This window comes from Myotis brandtii, unplaced genomic scaffold (assembly GCF_000412655.1).
Source record: "Myotis brandtii unplaced genomic scaffold, ASM41265v1 scaffold517, whole genome shotgun sequence".
NCBI lineage: Eukaryota > Metazoa > Chordata > Mammalia > Chiroptera > Vespertilionidae > Myotis > Myotis brandtii.
This window is the reverse complement of record NW_005369706.1, coordinates 2,027,030-2,045,157: the sequence shown is the minus strand read 5'-3', so window position 1 is coordinate 2,045,157 and position 18,128 is coordinate 2,027,030. Positions and strand designations below refer to the sequence as shown.

At 51.3% G+C, this 18,128-nt stretch overlaps 1 protein-coding gene across 1 annotated transcript in view; it reads right to left on the bottom strand.

Moving 5' to 3' along the window:
• Positions 1-17,887, bottom strand: part of VDR (vitamin D (1,25- dihydroxyvitamin D3) receptor) — a 50,150-nt gene extending 32,263 nt beyond the window's left edge. The window contains exons 1-3 of the mRNA XM_005877388.2: positions 17,781-17,887; positions 10,104-10,183; positions 6,933-7,080 (exon numbers count right to left, since the gene is read on the bottom strand). Of these exons, the coding sequence (XP_005877450.1) occupies positions 6,933-7,078 (146 nt within the window). The 5' untranslated portion in view covers positions 7,079-7,080; positions 10,104-10,183; positions 17,781-17,887. The remainder of the gene's footprint in view (positions 1-6,932; positions 7,081-10,103; positions 10,184-17,780) is intronic.
• Positions 17,888-18,128: the final 241 nt, after the last annotated feature.

Below are 18,128 nucleotides of genomic sequence, written 5' to 3'. Positions count from 1 at the left end.
GCTCGGACGCGAACAAGCTTGAAGAAGCGTTCCTCACCAGATAAAAGCAAGACACAGAATGGCGACTAGAATATACCCGCCCCTCCCCCACTTTTATATAAATAATCTGAGCTGGTAACAGTGACAGCTTCTGGGGAGGGGATAGGGGCCTGAGAACTGGGTTGAGAAGGAGACTTAACTTTTTCACTAATATGTCCTTTTGAACGGTTTGCATCTTTAAAAAAAACCCCAACAAAACCATATGCAGGGGTTTGGTTTTTTAAACCAAAAAAATCTACTACCCACTATAACTATGTAACAATTTAAAAGGAAGTACAGCTTTGGTTAGCTTGATCTGTTTGGATTTAAATCCTAATACACAACCGTGGACACGTTACTTAATCTCCTCAGGCCTCAGTTGCCGCATCTGTAAAATGAAAGCGACCCCACAGAGAAGGTGTGAGGATTAAGTAAAGGCCGCAGGACTGGACACAAAGTACACACTCACTCAAGGGCAGGGAGAGGCAGGGGGAGGGAGTGCTGCCGGGAGGCTGCAGAAGGCGGTATTGCACCATCCCAGCGAGAACCTGAGAACCTGGGAGCCAACACCAGGGCTCTGCAGGCCGCGGAGGCTCAGAACATGCGGTTGCTTTTTATGTTGCTGCTGCTGCTGGTGTCTCAGACCCGCAGCCCTTGTGGGAGTTACAGCAACGGTTGTCCAGTTTCCCTGAGCACCAGCCAGTCTCCGCGGAGCCTCTGACTGGAGTAAAGGTCGCTTAGAGCCTCCTGGCCCAGCCCTTCCTTCTTCACACCTGATAGCTAACTTCTGCGCAGGCCCCTTTTCTCAGAGATCCCCGCGGACACGCGGACACGTCACAGTCACGGGCGTTCCAGGGTCCCTGATGGAGGAGAGAAAAGGCTGACCTGTTCTCAGAAACTAAGATACTGGAAAGGGAAAGCATAATTGTCGCTTACTCAGACTTTTCTTGCCAGTCCTTCACCTATTACCTCCCAGGCTCTCAGCACCCTTCCAGAATAGGGATTATCCCCCTTTCCAGGTGACACGCAAGGGCCCAAGTGACATCACAGCTAACAAATGTGAAAGCTGGGATTAGAGTCAAGTTCTGTTTGATTCCAAAGCCTCTGGGGTTCTTACATAATATGGTCCTTATCATGAATCTCCCAGATCTCAGTCGCAGAGAGAACAGCAGTCAAAAATTATGCCCCCAACAGCCCAAGAGCGTGTTTAAAGGGCTCCCCTGGACTCACAAGCCATGGACAGAGGCATACCCGAGCTGTACGGCTTGGAAGTGTGGGTAACATCTGGCCGTTCTCTCTGCTGGCCCTACGTTACCATCGTGCAGAGTGGACTCATGCCAGGGCGCCCTGATAAAAGTGCTGAGTTCCCAAAGAAACAAAACATGGCCAAAAAGACATGTAAGGTCTTCATCACCTCTTTGCAGCTGCCTTTCCTGACAAATCCAGTGATCTTCCCTTTCCAAATACTCTGGCCTTCTCTACCCACGCTCCCAGCATTGCTCTTAGCCCATCCATAGAGAATGTGCCCAGCCCACCCCTGTTCTCTTCCATTCACACTCCTGAGCGGCTGTGGCGGGAGGCCAGTGCCAGGCTGACCTGGACAAAGTTCCCCCAGCAGCACTGACTTCTTGGTGACTCATTCACTGGTGCCCATTGAATGGCCTGTGCGGCCGCTCCTCCCCTCCTCTCTACTTATTTACTCCATTGACATTTAAGCACTTTGAGTGTTAAGTCATTGGACACCTGCCCCATTTCTCTGCTTCCCTTTACATCACAGTTTCTACAAATATCAGCTGGGGAAACTTCGTGAAAGAACATTTCTTGTGTTCCTGCGTCCTCATCAGCCTTCTCGTTGCCCCCATGCATGCTACAAGACCCATAACTGACAAGGCCCCTGAGAACTTCAGGGCTGGCAACTGAGAAGGCATTTCTCCACACGGCCTTTGCTCACTTGGCACTTTGCAACATACAGCTTCACAGGGTTCTGATTAAGGAGAGGTTAACAGGAAGGATGAAGACAAGATGGAGAGGCAAACAGTGACCTGCTTCTCAGTCTTGCCTTCCAGGACAGCCTCTTAAACTTCACCAAGATCTTCATTCTCTCTATCAAGGGACCCCTCTGGTTTTCTTCTCTGTCCTTTACACTATTCCCTTTACATTAGAGCCTGGACAAAGCCTTTCATGACCAGAGATTCATGCACACCCATAGGTCATCCACTACATAATATACTTTGCAGGAGTCCTACATATTTCCCCCTCTGGCCCTTACTTGTGCTCTGGTTGTTAACATATAGCCAAGACATATAACCATCTATAAGCCTGCCCATGCACTGGACATGTCATCTTTCTCTGAGGTTGTCCATGTATTCCAGAGGAGCAGGAAGTAGGAGGAGCAACATGAATTAGCTTGTAGGAGGACTGGCTCACAGCTGTCTCTAATTCCTGACCATACAGCAATAGAACTGTCCAGCCTTCATCATCACACTTCACTTTGATTGTGAGTCTTGGACCTGCTGGGATGACCTAGGTGTTCCTAAGTGCAAGAAAGCTGTGGTGTACTTTATAGGGAAAATACATGTTCGATAAGCTTTGTTCAGACATAAGTTCAATGTTAATAAATCAACAATATGTATTAAACTAGAGGCCTGGTGCATGAAATTTTGTGCACTGGGGTGGAATGGGGGCCCTCAGCCCAGCCTGTGCTCTTTTGCAATCCAGGAGCCCTTGGGGGACATCCTTAGTGCTGCCACGGAGGCTGGAGAGGCTCCCATCACCACCCGTGCGCTTGCCAGCTGTCAGCCCGGCTTGTGGCTGAGTGGAGCTCCCCCTGTGGGAGCACACTGACCACCAGGGGGCAGCTCCTGCATTGAGCATCTGCCCCCTGGTGGTCAGTGCACATCATAGACTAGAGAGCAGTTGAGCAGCCTTAGCATATCATTAGTATATTATACTTTGATTGGTTGAATGGCCGACCGGATGACCAGACACTTAGCACATTAGGCTTTTATTATATAGGATAAGGTGCTTTTAAACAGAAAACACACACAAGACAAGGTTATGTATTGATCTATTGATGAGATGTTGTGATCAGAACCTCACAGGACCCTGACCTTGTATTTCCCCTGGGAGCTTGATTATGAGTTTTGGACCTGCTGGGCTGACCACAACTAGCTCCTAGAGCAGTTTAGTTTGACTACCTTAGAAGTCAATTAAACACTAGTGGTCAAACAGGATTACTGGTCCCCAGGGCTTGAAAAATAGCCAGTGACCCAGCACTAAAGTGATGCCTTTTCCTTGAGAACTGGCTTGAAAGGGTTGGGTGAACTCCTTGAGAGAAAGGACTTGGTTGCCTTATCTTTGTGTTCCCAAGCTTGCAGTGCTCAACGTAGATGGTACCCACCACTGACACTGGGATCAGGATTTCACAGACATAGTGACAAGGGATTCTCAAACATCTATTTGAACTAAACTAAAATGGAAGAATACTAAGTAGATTTGAATGAAGCTAAGGAGAAAAGGATAAATTATGTAAATCCAGTCCATTCTTGTTATGCGAGGTAGTTACATTCTATAAAGTCAACCCTAACACTGAATTAGGGAATACTGAACCACTGCTTCTGGGGGAAATACAGGCTTAGCCTGTGAGCCTCCAATCACAACGTTTTCGTCAACTGATCAATACATAACCTTGTTTTGTGTGTGTTTTCTGTTTAAAGACACCGTATTTAATATATATGCTGCTGATTTGTTAATACTGAACTCATGTGTGAACAAAGCTTATCTTAACGTGTATTTTCGTTGTAAAGCACTTCACAGCTCTCTTGCACTTGGGAACACTTGGCGGCACTTCACACCAGGCTTGGGGGCCATCTGAAACAGTGAAATCATCAGCACAAAGCACACATATGCAAAACACTTGTCACTAAGTAGACTGCGAAAAGGACACTTGTTCAGCACAAGAACTGAACAGAAGGCAGAAGAACATGGCCCTCAGCTGGGAATGTGTGCATTGGGAGACTCGAACTTTTTACCGCTCTGCACATGCCCACAAATGACCACAGAATTGCTGCAAGTATTGATGTTGAGGTTACAAGTAAATTTTAGCAGGTGAGCAAATTTGCAAATATAGAATTCACAAATAATGAGGATCGATTCTGAGTGTGTGTGTGTTTATCAAACAAAACTCAAACCAAACCCCAACAGAGATGTTGATGCTTCAGATAGTGCAGCCAGACTCAGTCATCAAGACAGGGACAATAAAGATACAAGCAGACCGAGGACAAGGTAACAAGATAACAGACCCAGAGCCATCCATGTCACCACAGATCAACAGTGTGGCTATGTTGCCTGTGGACGCACTATGCTACCATATCCCACCCTTAGCTCTTCTCTCCAAGATTCCTTAGAGCAGCGGTTCTCAACCTGTGGGTCGCGACCCCTTTGGTGGTCGAACGACCCTTTCACAGGGGTCGCCTAAGACCATCCTGCATATCAGATATTTACATTACGATTCATAACAGTAGCAACATTACAGTTATGAAGTAGCAACGAAAATAATTTTATGGTTGGGTCACAACATGAGGAACTGTATTTAAAGGGCCAGAAGGTTGAGAACCACTGCCTTAGAGTCTATTCCTGGCTCATGGCCAAAACCCCTGCCTGCAAGTCCTGGCATTATGGGCAGCATGCTGTGTTTGTCTAGTTCAAATTGTTGTTCGAGAATCCCTTGTCACTTTTGCCTGTGAAATCCTAATCCCAGTGTCAGTGGTGGCTACCATCTTTGTCCATTTTGTCATCTCATACACTTGGTCCTTGGCATGAGAGAATCCATCCTCCCCCCACCCAGATTCCTCACCCAGTCTTGTCCCAAGGATTCAGAGCCTACAGGTATGTCTGAGGGCAGCAAGCACAGATGCACAGAGATTTGAGCTACTCTAGTGAGGAACTGACCTCCAACATGCCATCATCCAACCAGCAGCCACCTAAGGGTCCTATCTTCCAGAGTTGAACCCAGTAGTAGGTGGCCTGGAAAAAAGGGGACTTAGGGGTGGGGTCCATAATTAATCAAACAGCCCCAAGAGCTGTTGCAGACCTTTGGGGAGATGTGACCTGCCTTCTCACCAGCCCCGTGGGACTGTGGGACTCAAGATCAGGAGTCTCCATATTAGTAACTCCGAGCCAATGTCTGGATCATAGATGCTCATTAAAATCTGATGAGGGAATTTGTGAAAGAAAACACAAAAGGGGGGTGGATGGCTGGAGAAACTTTTGTAATTTTATTAGGGAGGGGTTCTATTAAGAACATCAGTGTTGACCCATCACACTAAAAAATAATATACTTATCTTGCACTTTATGTTTTTTTCAAAGCACTTTTATATACAATCCTGTTAATCCTCAGATTAACTGTACATAGTAGAGGGATTATATATTAATGTACCATGTGGTTTAGTTGAAGTAACTGCAACATAGAGAAGTCAAGATATTTGAGCAAGAACATACAGTTAGCGAATGGCATGGCCAGCGACCCAGCTCACACATTTCTGACTGGTTTCGTGATAGGAACCAGGCCCTCATGTGCACCCAGACTCCCCCATGATCACTCAGGAGCAGCTCCTCATCCCCAAGCCCTCGCAGGAAAGGGTCCAGGCGGCTCCTGGTACCCTCGGCCTGGGCTCTGGAAGGCCCACCCTGCAGGAAGTGCAGGCTTCAGGCCAGAGGAATGAGAGACGTGGCAACAGAGTCAGAGCCAGCGATGCTGCCGGTCTGGTTCCCCAAGCTGGGGAGCAGGCTGCTGGGAAGCCGAGCGGGCATCCCGTGCCAGGCCAAACAGGCAATTAGCACCCACAGAAACCCCGCTGCCCGGCGATTACTCAAGGCAATGAAACTCCAGGCCTGCTGATTCCCGGGACAGAGGGCAGGTGAGCCTGGAGCCTGTGTTTATAGAGGGGACCCACACAGGTCCCGAGGCCTCTGATTCACTCTGTCCTCCAAGTTGAGAGCCCAGCAGCTCAGGGAGCCAGGCTGACCTCCGTGTCCTTGTTTTGGACTTGGTTTGCTCTTTCCGCTCTTGGTGGCTGCAGCCCTGTCCTTCCCTTTGCCTACCTCCACTCAAGACTCCTGCATAGAGCTCCTTTCTGGATACCTTCTTCAGGTTTCTCTCCCTCCAATACATGCCCAATGCTAATTCCTCATGGCTCCCAGTCCCATACCGTAGTTCATCACGTTCCCATCCTCCTTTCCTGGCTTTGGATGGGAACCGCCTTCCTTCCCTTACCAGTACTTTCCCCACACCGATCCCATAGGTAATGCTGGGCTCACAGAGAAAGAGAAGAGGCAGCTGGTAGAGAAACTGGCGCTGGCCAAACAGCACACCTCTGACACTGCCTGGGATTCTGAGGCTGGCTTTCCAACCCGGGACAAGCAAGCCACAGGGGAAGGAAGATACGGGCAGAGATCAGGGATGGAGGTCCGGCCCGGGGTGCAGTTTCCCTCATTCCAAGAAATAGTTTGATTTGGATGGGAGGGCAAGCTCTGAGGTCAAGGTCTTGGGCTTCCCCAAGGACATGCCTGTCTCGTGGATTAGAAAGCTGTTAATGTCAACTGGGGAGGAAGTTCACTGGCAAGGACAGACACCCGGGTTAGTGCAGGGCGCTGTGGGTCAAGGGAGAATGGAAAGATGGGGACCTGCACAGTGGCCTCAAGAAGGCATTTTCTTGGAGGGTCAGAGGACACAGATGGAGTGAGGAGAAGGGTGGAAGGACACACCCCTTACCAAGACCCTGTGGCTCCCAGTGGCTGTGAGAACTGGCATGTGCCATGGACACGGTAAGGAAGGAGACATGGAAAATGCAGGGGTTTTCTTCATGGGAAATCTTGCTTCCTCTCCTTCTTCCTGCCCTCGGGGAGGACTCACCTGAAGAAGCCTTTGCAGCCTTCACAGGTCATAGCGTTGAAGTGAAAGCCTGTGGCTCGGTCTCCGCACACCCCACAGATTCGAGGCACATTCCGATCAAAGTCGCCAGGGTCAGGCAGGGAAGTGCTGGCCGCCATCGCCTCCATCCCTGCAAGAACAGCCGGCAGGTTGTGGCCAGGGCCAGAGTCAGTGCCGGGGCCAGCGGGCATCCTGGGCACCCCCTGCCCCCATCTATCGGGAGCTCCGTGGAGCTGGGCAGCTCCCCAGGCCTGAGCAGGATTTCTTTGGTGCCCTCACTACATGACTCTCCACATCCCAGCTTACCCTCCTGGTCACCAGCAGGAGCAGGGCTCCCTTTCCCAAGAAAGCAAACCTGTGGGTGACGCTGTGGTGAAGTTGCTCATAGCCTGGGGGCAAAGGCTGCCTCTGCCACTTACTAGCTGGGCTACCCTGAGTGAAGTGATTAGCTTCTCTGTGCCCCACTGTCCTCGTCTGAAGAATGGAGTTTTACTTTAAAGGTTGAAAAGAAGGACTATATGAATGAACATATATGCACCACAGGCGTCAGCTCCATTGGCATCAGCAGCAGGTCAGAGGCCTGTGTTGCCCAGAGCCCAGTGCCTTCAGGAGAAAAGGAGAGGACCACCAATAGCCTTAGACCTCACATGCACAGAGGACCTCTCATCCGCTCGGTTCTTGAAGGCGAGGGAATAAAGGACTCACACGCCCAAATCTGGGCCCTTGTCACTCCTGTCCCAGTTCCTCACAGCCATCCGGCTCAGGACCCACAGGCCTTGTGCCCCTGCTGTGTTTACCAGGGTAATCAAGCCTCCCCCCTCCCCGCCCCCGCCCAGTATAAATTTAGCACATTCTTTTCAATGTCTTTCTGAGTAACGTGAGTCATATACAACTAACTGATTTTGTTTTCAGAGATGGCTTTTATAAATAAGCATTATCATCTAGAGATGGATTTCAAACTTGAGAAAAGGGGGAAAGAGATTGAAGGAACAAATTATAATAGTTCAGAGAAATCCTTTTCAGGAAACAGCTGACGTGACTCTCCCATTCGGCTCGCTGGGCCCTTGGCTCCACCTGCTGCCTCTGATCCTGAACGCGGTCAGCCTCAGAGCTGCTTCTGGGGCACCTCGGGCCTCCCTGAAATGGTTCAGACCCTGCTGCCTCCCAGTTTTATCTGAGTCCTCGCAAGGGTCATCACAGGTGTAAGTGGCTCGTTGGCCCAACAGTAGGAGGGTCCCTCAGGTCAGAAGAAAAATAAGAGAGAAGGCCAGTTACGAGGGGATAAGCACCCTTCTGTGCACCCTCCCACCCATGCTCTCTGGGCCAGGGTTTGACACATCAAAGCCCATGAGAGTTTTATTTCAGTTCATCTTCATATCACCCCAATGCGGGAAGTGCTATTATCACTCTCTTTACACATGAGGCCCAGAGAAGCCCAAACCTTGAGGTATCTCTAGCAACTATGATTATAAAATGCACAAAATGAATACTTAATTTTTTAAAAGTTCCACAAAGAGCTTCAAGCCAAGGGAAAGTGGGACAGATAAGGATATGGAATGTCAGTCCCAAAGGCACAGAGGGGCCCTGATCGCGGACAGGTGTAGTAGGTCCTCTGACTTTCTCCTTCAGCTCTTCTTCTCCTGGGAACTTTTATGTAATAATAGTGACACTGTTACCTCTTCCTATTGCAGCTAGATTGACACTTGTTCAACTATAATGTTTATATATACTAAGGGAGAGAGAGAGACAGACAGAGAGAGAGAGAGAGGTGGGAGGGGAGAAAGAGAGACAGAGAGACAGAGGAGCAGAGAGAGAAACACTTTAAAATAAAGAACAATGCAGCCCTGGCTGGTGCGGCTCGGTTTGTTGAGTGTTATCCTGTGCACCACGAGGTTGCAGGTTTGATTCCTGGTCAGAGCACATGCTCGGGTTGCAGGCTCAATCCCCAGTAGGGGGAGATGTTGTGTCCTCACATTGATGTTTTTCTTTTTCCCTCTCCCGTCTTCTCTCTCTAAAAATCAATAAACTATTTAAAAAAAAATAACGCAATGATTAACAGAAACCTTTGTTAACCTTTGAGGGGGTGAGATAGGCATGGGAAAGGGCATGTGGAGGCATTATGTAGTAGCCACATTCTATTTCTTTGAGTGGTAAGTATACGGTATCTTATTATTAAAAGACGATTTTATGTTTTATATGCCTGTCTGTATATAGAAAACATTTCACAAATTTAAAACAATTTAAAAAGAAAAAAAAAGTGACTGTGGGTCTGTCAACAGTGTCCCTATAATCCACCCCAGGTCTAGGCTGACTCTTGGGCTACGAGAGTATCACACACATCTAACATTTGGGCAGGGATCCCAGAGGCCCAATCGCACTGCAGGGCAATAAGAGAAACTGTCTAGGATGCCTGTGGCTTAACCCCAGGTCAGCTGAGATGTTGCAACTCCCAGTCATCATGACGTTGCCACAGACTGCATCATCTAAGAGCCCAAACATCTGGTGGAAAAGAGAAGTCAAATGTGGGGGTGGGGGAACATCAGTCAAATCCGTGTAAGAAATGTTCGGCGTCACACGGGCTCACTGGGAGATGTGATGAAACACAAGGGCTGGGAGGACTTGACATCAGCAAGGCTCCTGGTGGAGCTCTGGGTTAGGCAGGCCGGAGGGCTGGGCCCGGCAGCCAGAGGCTTCCTGTGAAAAGCACAGTTTTCGGGTGAGCTGAGAGAAAATGCAGCCCTGCGTGGGGTTATTTGCTGATGCCAGGAAGCCAGAGTCGAGGACCAGAGTCCAGAGTTGGAGAAGAGGCCTGGGCATCTATGGCCTGGGGCCTGGCAGTCCCACGAATGGTACACAGGAGGAGACTGGAGGGCAGGAGAGAGAAAGAGGAGCTGCGAGCAGGAGAGGAGACATCACCATGCTGGACGGACCCCGGGGGTCCCAGCCTGGGAGGCAGCAGGCCCCTCCCTCTGAGCCCCCACTGCCTCTCTGGCAGGTCTCTGGGCCTCAGCTGCGGGCTGCTTCGAATTCTGCTGACACAGGACCAACCCGCATGTGCGAAGCCCAGGGTAGTGACCTCTTCCTCCCCCAGCCCAGCACCTTCCCATGGCCCATCCCGCCCCGGGAAACAGAAAGTCAGGGTGGAACACCCACCTGGAGGAGCAGGAGGCAGGTAAGGCGAGCCCAGGGGTCCCTTCTGTGAGGTCTTGCAGACACTTCTGACCGAAAGGGCTCTGAAAGGAAAAGAGAGGGAACATTTTATTTACAGCTCAGCACTGACCTCACAGCCGGTCCTCTAAGGAGCCCGGCGAGCCGGTGACAGAGGTTCTTCCCAGGGACATTGATTCTAGGTCAGGGACTGAAACCTGACAGAAGTGACTTGCTGAGGGCAGGCGTGCCATGTCAGAGCGGGCAGGGGTGAGGGGCGGGAGCCAGGCAGCACGGCCCTCCCCTGGGCAGGCAGTTGCAAGGAGCAGCGAGGGCAGTGGGGACTGGAGGTTCTCCCCTCGAAGAGAGGGTGTCAAGGGGGGGAGGGCTTCTTTATAAGGGGGCACTCCTGCTCCATAGCCCTCACCCCAGGTGTGAGGGGTGTTCGGAGAAGTAGAGCCACAGGGTGGCCTGGAGAGCACCCCATGTAGGACACAGAGGAGCCTAGGGGAGCTGGGGGCCATAGGCTGGGGTCCAGCCCAGGGCCTGGCCAGCTTCAATGACAGGTGTCTGGGATCTCTTGTCTGTGGAGACTGGGTGTAGGCGGCACAGTGCTGCAAGGGTTAAATCCAGCTGCGCACTCGCAAACAGGATGTTTTCTGCCACTTTTAGCTCTTCCCCAGACAGTTTCTCAACTCCCCCGGCCTCAGTGAGGGCTGAAGGTGACTCTGCTGCCCAGACTCTGGGTTTTAGTGGCTTGACAGGTCACCAAGGTGGGGCTGGCAGAACTTCACTCTCCCCACTTCCACCCACACCCAGCCCTGCTTATCCACCCGTAGACACACACACACACACACACACACACACACACACACACACACCCTCCCTTCACTGATGCCAACAGGAGGTGGCTGGGGTGATATATAGATACGCAGGTGTCTGACGCTGCAACCTGGTGACAGCCTCCCCGATGGGGAAGGCTTAGACCCCCAACTTTGGTCTCCCCGCCTCCTAGTGGCCTGACTAGACAGGGAAGGGGCTTCCAAGATCTGGGCCCAGGCCTAAGGCTGCCAGCCCACTGAGCCCACTTGCCACCCTCTCAGGCACTGCCAGCCCCATGGAACATCCGGGGAAGACATCAGTGAATCACGAGCTGAGGTAACCTGGGCTAGGCTGGCCCGCTGCCCAGGACTTTGGTGGGAGGAGGCATACCTGCTGGGGACAGGCATGTTGTCACTTACCCCCAAGCTAAGTTCTCCTTTGCTCCCTCTACTTGTACTGCCCAAGGCCCCGGCTGACCATGCACTTCAGGATTCTACCCCTTGGCCTTACCAACCCTCAGATGCCCTGCTTGCTCCCAGAGGCTGAGGTGAGAGCCCAGTGGGAACAGAAAGGACCCCTGCTTTCCTGCCCTTCACCTCTAAGATGCTCAGAAGTCAGACATGAGATCCAGGTAGACACCACTCTTGAGTTTAAAAAATAAAGTGCACGGAGTACCTACTGTGTGCCAGCCTGCAAAGCTCGCACGCAGGATCTCACGTCAGCTCATAACATCCTGTGAGGTGAGCAGCAGCCCCTTCTACAGATGGCAGCACCAAAGTCCAGAGAACTCTGAGTGACTTGCCGTGGGTTCCATGGCCAGGCAAGTGGGGTGCCAGGGGTCACACGAGGACAGGCTGACTGCCATGCTCATGTGCGTCCCTTGCCTCCTGCTGGCTCCTCCCATCCCAGCGATAAGCATCAGCATAGACACTATCACTCTGCCAGGCCCTGCCCCAAGTTCTTCACAAGCACTCACTCATTTAGTCCTCACAACAACCTCGAGGTGGGTACTGTTATTATTCCGATTTCAGGAGTGGGAAACTGAGGCACAGAGAACACGATTGTGTCTGGAGCTCAGATATGAACCTAAGCATCTTAGCCCGGAGTCTCTGCTCAGTTGCCTTTCCCAAGGGAAACATCTGTCATTTCCCCAAGCCAAAGCCCTGGACACCTCTCACTTCTGAGTCAGGGAGTAATGAAAAGAATAACGCCCAAGTCACGAGGGGAAAATGTCTTTTCCTCCCAAGACTCCCAAAATCAGGGCATGGGAGGCCTCAGTCAGGACTCCATTCTGCCATTCAACTCTTCTTTTTGTAATCCTCACCCGAGGATATTTTTCCATTGATTTTAGAGAGAGTGGAAGAGAGAGGGAAAGACAGAGAGAAATATTGACGTGAGAGAAACACATCAATTGGTTGCCTCCTGCACATGCCCTGACCAGGGCCCAGGCTGGGGAGGAGCCTGCAACAGAGGTACATGCCCTTGACCGGAATCAAACCAGGGACCCTTCGGTTCACAAGATGACACTCTATCCACTGAACCAAACCGGCTAGCGCCAACCAGCCCCTCTTATCTGGGAAAATACCATTCCACATACCGGCCTCCCCTCCCCATGCAGCTGTGCACTACTGGATGGTCCTTGTCAGAGAGATTATCTTAGGTGTAGCTCTCAGGTCCTAGTGTATGGAATGTGAGGCAAAGACACAGGGTGAAAAAAAAGGACAACTGGAAAAACACCACTTACTACCAGCCCCCTTTACCACGTCATAACTCCCACCCCCAATTCATGTTCTGAGTACACAAAACGTCCCACTACTTTTGCTGGGGCTGTCCCCACAGCAACCCCCTCCTGCCTCTGCTTTAGAAATACCCAAAGCCCCAGCACAGAGCCATAGATAGGCAGAAGGGGTGGAGCTCAGCCCTGCAGAAAGCCCCTGGCTTCCATTCCTCTAGGGTCTGCATCCCACATCAAACGCCTGCCTGAACCTGACCCCAGGCCTGACCTCGCTTTTGCAAGAAATGAAGAGATAACAGGTTTCCTTCCAGTCATCCAAACCAAAACCACTGCCTCTTTGGCACGTCTGCCCATCAGCTCACACAGCAGGCACCCCATCTTCCAGTGGCTTCTGGGAAATGGGCATCCCAGGCCAAGACTCATCAGGTCAGCCTCATGGAGTGGTGTCTGCAGGGTGACCTGGGCAGAGCCCAGGCAAGACAAGGATCAAAGAGCCACTGGGCTCAGGGTCACGCCACCACATCCACTGGACTCTCCTCAGAGCCCTGAGGGTGCTGCAGCTGTGACTCCGGGAGGACAAGTGGTGGACAAGAGGTCTGACCTCTCAGACCTTTGCTGCTCTGAAAATGTGCCACCCCAAGGCCAGAATCCCCATCACGATGAGGCCTAAGACCATTCAGGAGTGAGATTCCCTCACCGAGCTTTCCCTGACCCCCAGTAACCAGATGAGTCCCAACGTACGTGCTAGTGCAAGGGAGGCCCACTCACCCTCAGAGGCTAAGGAGCAGAAAGGGCAGGAGTGATGTGGCCCCTAAGGAGCCCCATTGGGAAGGGAAGCCCAGGAGCGGGGCCTAGCTCAGTGGGCTTGGAACTGGAGTGATCAAAACTGGGCTTTCCAATTGTTGACATGGACACAAGATCCTCCTCTGTCTAGAAAGAAACGGAAAGCTAAGTGATTTCCCAGAAGGGGAGAACACTCTGCTGTTTCCTAAAATTGGTACAGAGTCAACCACACGTGGGCTCTCTGGAGCAGGCAGGCCCGTGTGGATGCCAGCCACAACTGTGCATGTGCGTGCACGCCCTTTCCTCGCCGCTTCTCATTTACTCATCCTTCCAGCTCTGCCCATAGAGTGGTGAACACTGTTTGACCCACCTTATTCTTTATTTGGCATCTTTTCATGCCACTGTAACTTAGGCACAGCAATATCATGGCCAGCCAGGGTGATGCCCCTTCTTCCTTCTCCACTAGCCCAAACATATACCCACACTCTTTTTCCAGAGCAGTCTCAGCATTACCTACCTCCCAAAAGAAGCCGAGGGGGAACAGGGCAAAAAATGAGGGCAAGAAGAGAGGAAGCGAACTATAGAAATAGATACCTTGTGCAAACCACCTCTTACCCCCGTTGTCTCCCCAGCTCCTGCATGCACATGTTTTAAATATGGGTGATAACGGTTGGAAATTATTTTCTGCAGACTACAATGCCCAAAGTAAAACCAAACAGATACCAGTCATCTCAGAACATCTCAAGATGGGAAGGAAACTTCACACCACCTAGTCTAACCACCTAAATCCCCCCCTATAACATTCTAGCCAGTTTGCTAGCCTGCGCTTGAACATTTTTCCTCATGGAGAACAATCTCCCAGGGCAATCCACTCTCTTTGGATGGCTCTATGTTTAGAAAGTTCTTCATTATGTTGCTTAGATCACTGGTCCTAGACCAGCTCTTTGCAGCCACCCAAGGTAAACCTAGTAGGCCATTCCCACAGGGTCTCTAGAGGAGGGGTCAGCAGGGCCACCACATGGTGCCACTGTGCAAATTAGAAAAAGGGGCCCACTTCCCATCTGCTGAAAAATTGTCATGGAAAAGAAAAAAAGGAAAATTGTTATGATGTGAGTGAGGTGGCAGGGGAGAAGCAGAGGAGGCTAGACTGGGCTACATTGAATTTGATTTGACCTCATAAATTTGCCAGGTATGATCTTGAGTCCCACAGGGTAAGTAAGGGTGAATGCAGACAGCATCGGCCTTCACCTGGGGAGAACAGTCTTCAGCCCAAGAAAAGGACGCTGTGGAAGAGTGTGAACAGCTGCATGAGCTCTACCAAGCCTTCCTGCCTCCTCCGTCTGGGGTTCCATTGTTTCCAGGGTAGGCTGGCCCCAGCACTGAGCTCGAAGACACATATGAGGTGCACCGAACTATTTAATGACTGACTGAATGATGGGAAATGAAGTGGCTGATGACTCAGCAGTTGCACGAAGGAGTTTAGCCCTGAAGGTGCTTCTTTTTTAAAAATTTGACTTTAGAGAGAGGAAGGGGGGGGTGGATAGAGAAGAGAGAGAGAAAGATTGCTGTGAGAGAGAACATCAATTGGTTGCCTCCCACTCGTGCCCCAACCGGGGATTGAACCCGCAATCTCAGCAAATAACTCTTTGGGGAATAGACAGCACCTTGGAGAACCTTCTAAAAGTCAAGGGCTGACGCCCCATGCAGTGTCAAGGGTTAACAGGTCACTCCAGAGAAATGAGATAACAAACTCCCTGGCCTGGCCATTCCCCAGGACTTCCTTGGCTGCCTGTCCTGTCACTCTTGAGAGCACTGGCAGCTTCTTGGAGCCAGGGTCCCACGAGGCCTCAGGCCATGGAGCAGGAGATACACAGCTTACTTTGATATATTTCCATTTCTTATCTACAGCAATTATTCCTGCAAGCTGCTTTTTTCCAGTGGAAACTCTGCCCTCAGCCTTGTCAACAAGATTTCTGGGTTGATTACTGCTCCCCAGGTAACAGGCAGGCCATGCCCTGTCACTGCTGGAAAGTGTGGGCAGCGGCAGTGGCCAGTGAAGCATAGGGCACCAACCCATTCATAAGCGACAGCCCAATATCTCTGGTTTTACAGTTGAAGAAACTGAGACCATCAGAGGAGGGGCGACTTGTCCAAAGCCACACAACGAGGGAAAGTGACTCTCCACCTCCGCCCTGGCCAAATCCCAAGACCTTTCATCACCAGCCTGAGCAGCTTCCAGGGGGATAGAGTCGGGTGAGAGAGAAACGGGCCACGGGAGGAAAGGGAATTTCATTCTTCAGAGGAGGGGAGCTGTGGGAGGCCACGGAGGAGGCCTCGTGTAGACTGCAGTAGGACCACTCAACACAGCCTCCATCCATACACGCAATACAGAGAAACAAAGAGGTGAGTGGTCCTGCCTGACCAACTCCAGCTCCGGTGCTCTGGCCTCCACGGCCTGAAGAAATGGACGAGGACTGAGGACAGGGAATATTTTAAAGCAGGGGTGGGGAGCGTCTGGCCTGTAGGCCGTATAAGGCCTGCGAAATCAGTTGGTCTGGCCCTGAAAAGGCATTAGGAGTGACTTAATTAAATGTGTGACTAAATATAGGCTAATCTTTAAGTTGATAATTTTGTATGGCCTGAGAATATTATAAATGTCTAAATGGCCCTTGGCATAAAAAAGGTTCCCCATCCCCATTTGAGAGGGAAGTAGGATACGCCTGACCTGCTCTCTCCCTCTTCTGGGTTGCTTTCCTGAGATACTAGGATGAGGGTACTTCCCTGGGGTATCAGCTACAGGCGAAAGTTGATAGGGCAGGGAGACTCTGTGTCCAGTGACTTGGAGACCAAGGAATAGAAACCAAGGCAGCCCAAAGGAAGAACATCAAGAATACAGGGTGAGTGAGGTTAGCCCTCTTCGGGGAGACCTGAACCCCTGCTGTTGCTGATGCAGTTGATGGCTAATGAAATCCCCCCTCCCCACATAAGACTCCAATGGCCGCAGAACAGCAGGAGAGGGCTGCTTCTTTTCCCCAAGAGATTCTCAGCCCAGTTTTTAGCCTCTACCCAGACTAAGCATTCCCCCAGCCCAAGTCCACCCTTGCTCAGACAGATGGCTTGGAGGCCCGCTCCACCCACAGCCTCCCTAGTCAGTCTTCTTTTCCTCATTTTCCTTCTGGGACCAGTGTGATCTCTGAATCACTCAGACTTTTCCTGTTCTGTATGAAGGACAGTACCCAACCCCCGGGCCCGCCAGCTCTGAGATACTCAAGATCCTTGGCATCACATCCCTTGTTTACCTCACAACCAACATGGCCAGCTGACGCCCTTGGTTACCCAACCACCATCCAGCTCTCCCCAACCCATCCCCGAGACATGATAGCACTGCTGTCTCAGGGCTATTGCGGGCACCAAGATATCTGGGTTGCACTCAGCACGGCTCCTGGCACACTGTGGTTTTATATGTTAGCTCATTATTAGAACTATAGCTGTTATACAATAGTTGGTGAGCTGAGGGCCTGGAAAATGAGAAGACTTGCAGAGCCCAAAGAGGTGCTGTGGGGGCGGGAAGCCCGCTCTCACCCCAAACGCTCCACTCCAAGCAAACATTGCCCAGAGAGCCACATTTCTGCTGAACTGGGAAGAAACTGACCACCCCACCCATTGGCTGTGGCTTCCAAAAATCTGGCTGCTCAGGGTGGGGAGAAATGGATCGTTCTACTGTCTCTCCAACGAGTAGGGCGGCTGAATCACACATCTGGACTTTTCCTCCATAAGGAAGGTAAGGCCTGTGGCTTTTAAGGTGTCACTGATTACTAAACTTTCTCGTGCTCATCACCCTTCCCTTCCCTCTGTCACCCAGCACTGTCTCTCTCCTACCTCCTATGTCATCTAGAGCTTGTCCTACATCTGTCATGCATCTGTTCTCCTCTTAGTGGGGCCTGAAGCTCAGCAATCCCATCATGTCCCCCTGTTCGTCATCAAGGCAGTGGCACCTCCTCCCCCACCCATCAGCGCATGCAGCAGAAGGCAGAGCACTGGGAAAGGCTGCAGTGGGGTGCCAGGGGGGCGGAACCTGAAGGTGGCAGTGAAGGCTGAAGATGCCCTGGCAGCAGGTGGCCCTGCTGTGGCCCCTAATCTAGACACTGGGCTGGCTATGGCTCAGTGGGCCTGGACTCCTGGTTGCCTCCAGCTCTTGGAGGCTTTGGGAGGCCATTCACTTATCGTGGGATAGATTCTGAAGCCTCTGTCAGAATCAGTAAAGGAACCCGGGTCCTCTGAGACGGGGAGGGCTGGGATAACTCTCTATCAGGCAGCTTCCATCCCATCAGAGGATGACTTACCCAAAGGCACCCTCTCTATCTTCTGGGTTGTTCGCCAGGGTAGACACTCCTCATGTATTCATGAAGCTTCTAGGGCTGAGGCCAACAGGGAGGTTCCCATTCACCTAGAGAGCAGAGCAGTCACCCTGGGTGAACCAGCTGCTCCTCAGGTCTTGATTAGAATGATTCCCCCTTGAGAGCTTTTCCAGAGCTTCTGTATGGTCAGGTTCCAGCATTCTTCTGCGTAGATTTCCTCTGGGGGACCCCTTGGAAAGCCAGGGGGGCCACAGCATTTCTTCTTGGCAGGCATTGGTTCTGGCCTCCTATGCTTTATCCTTGATGGTGACCCTGCCTGGTTTTAAGTACTTG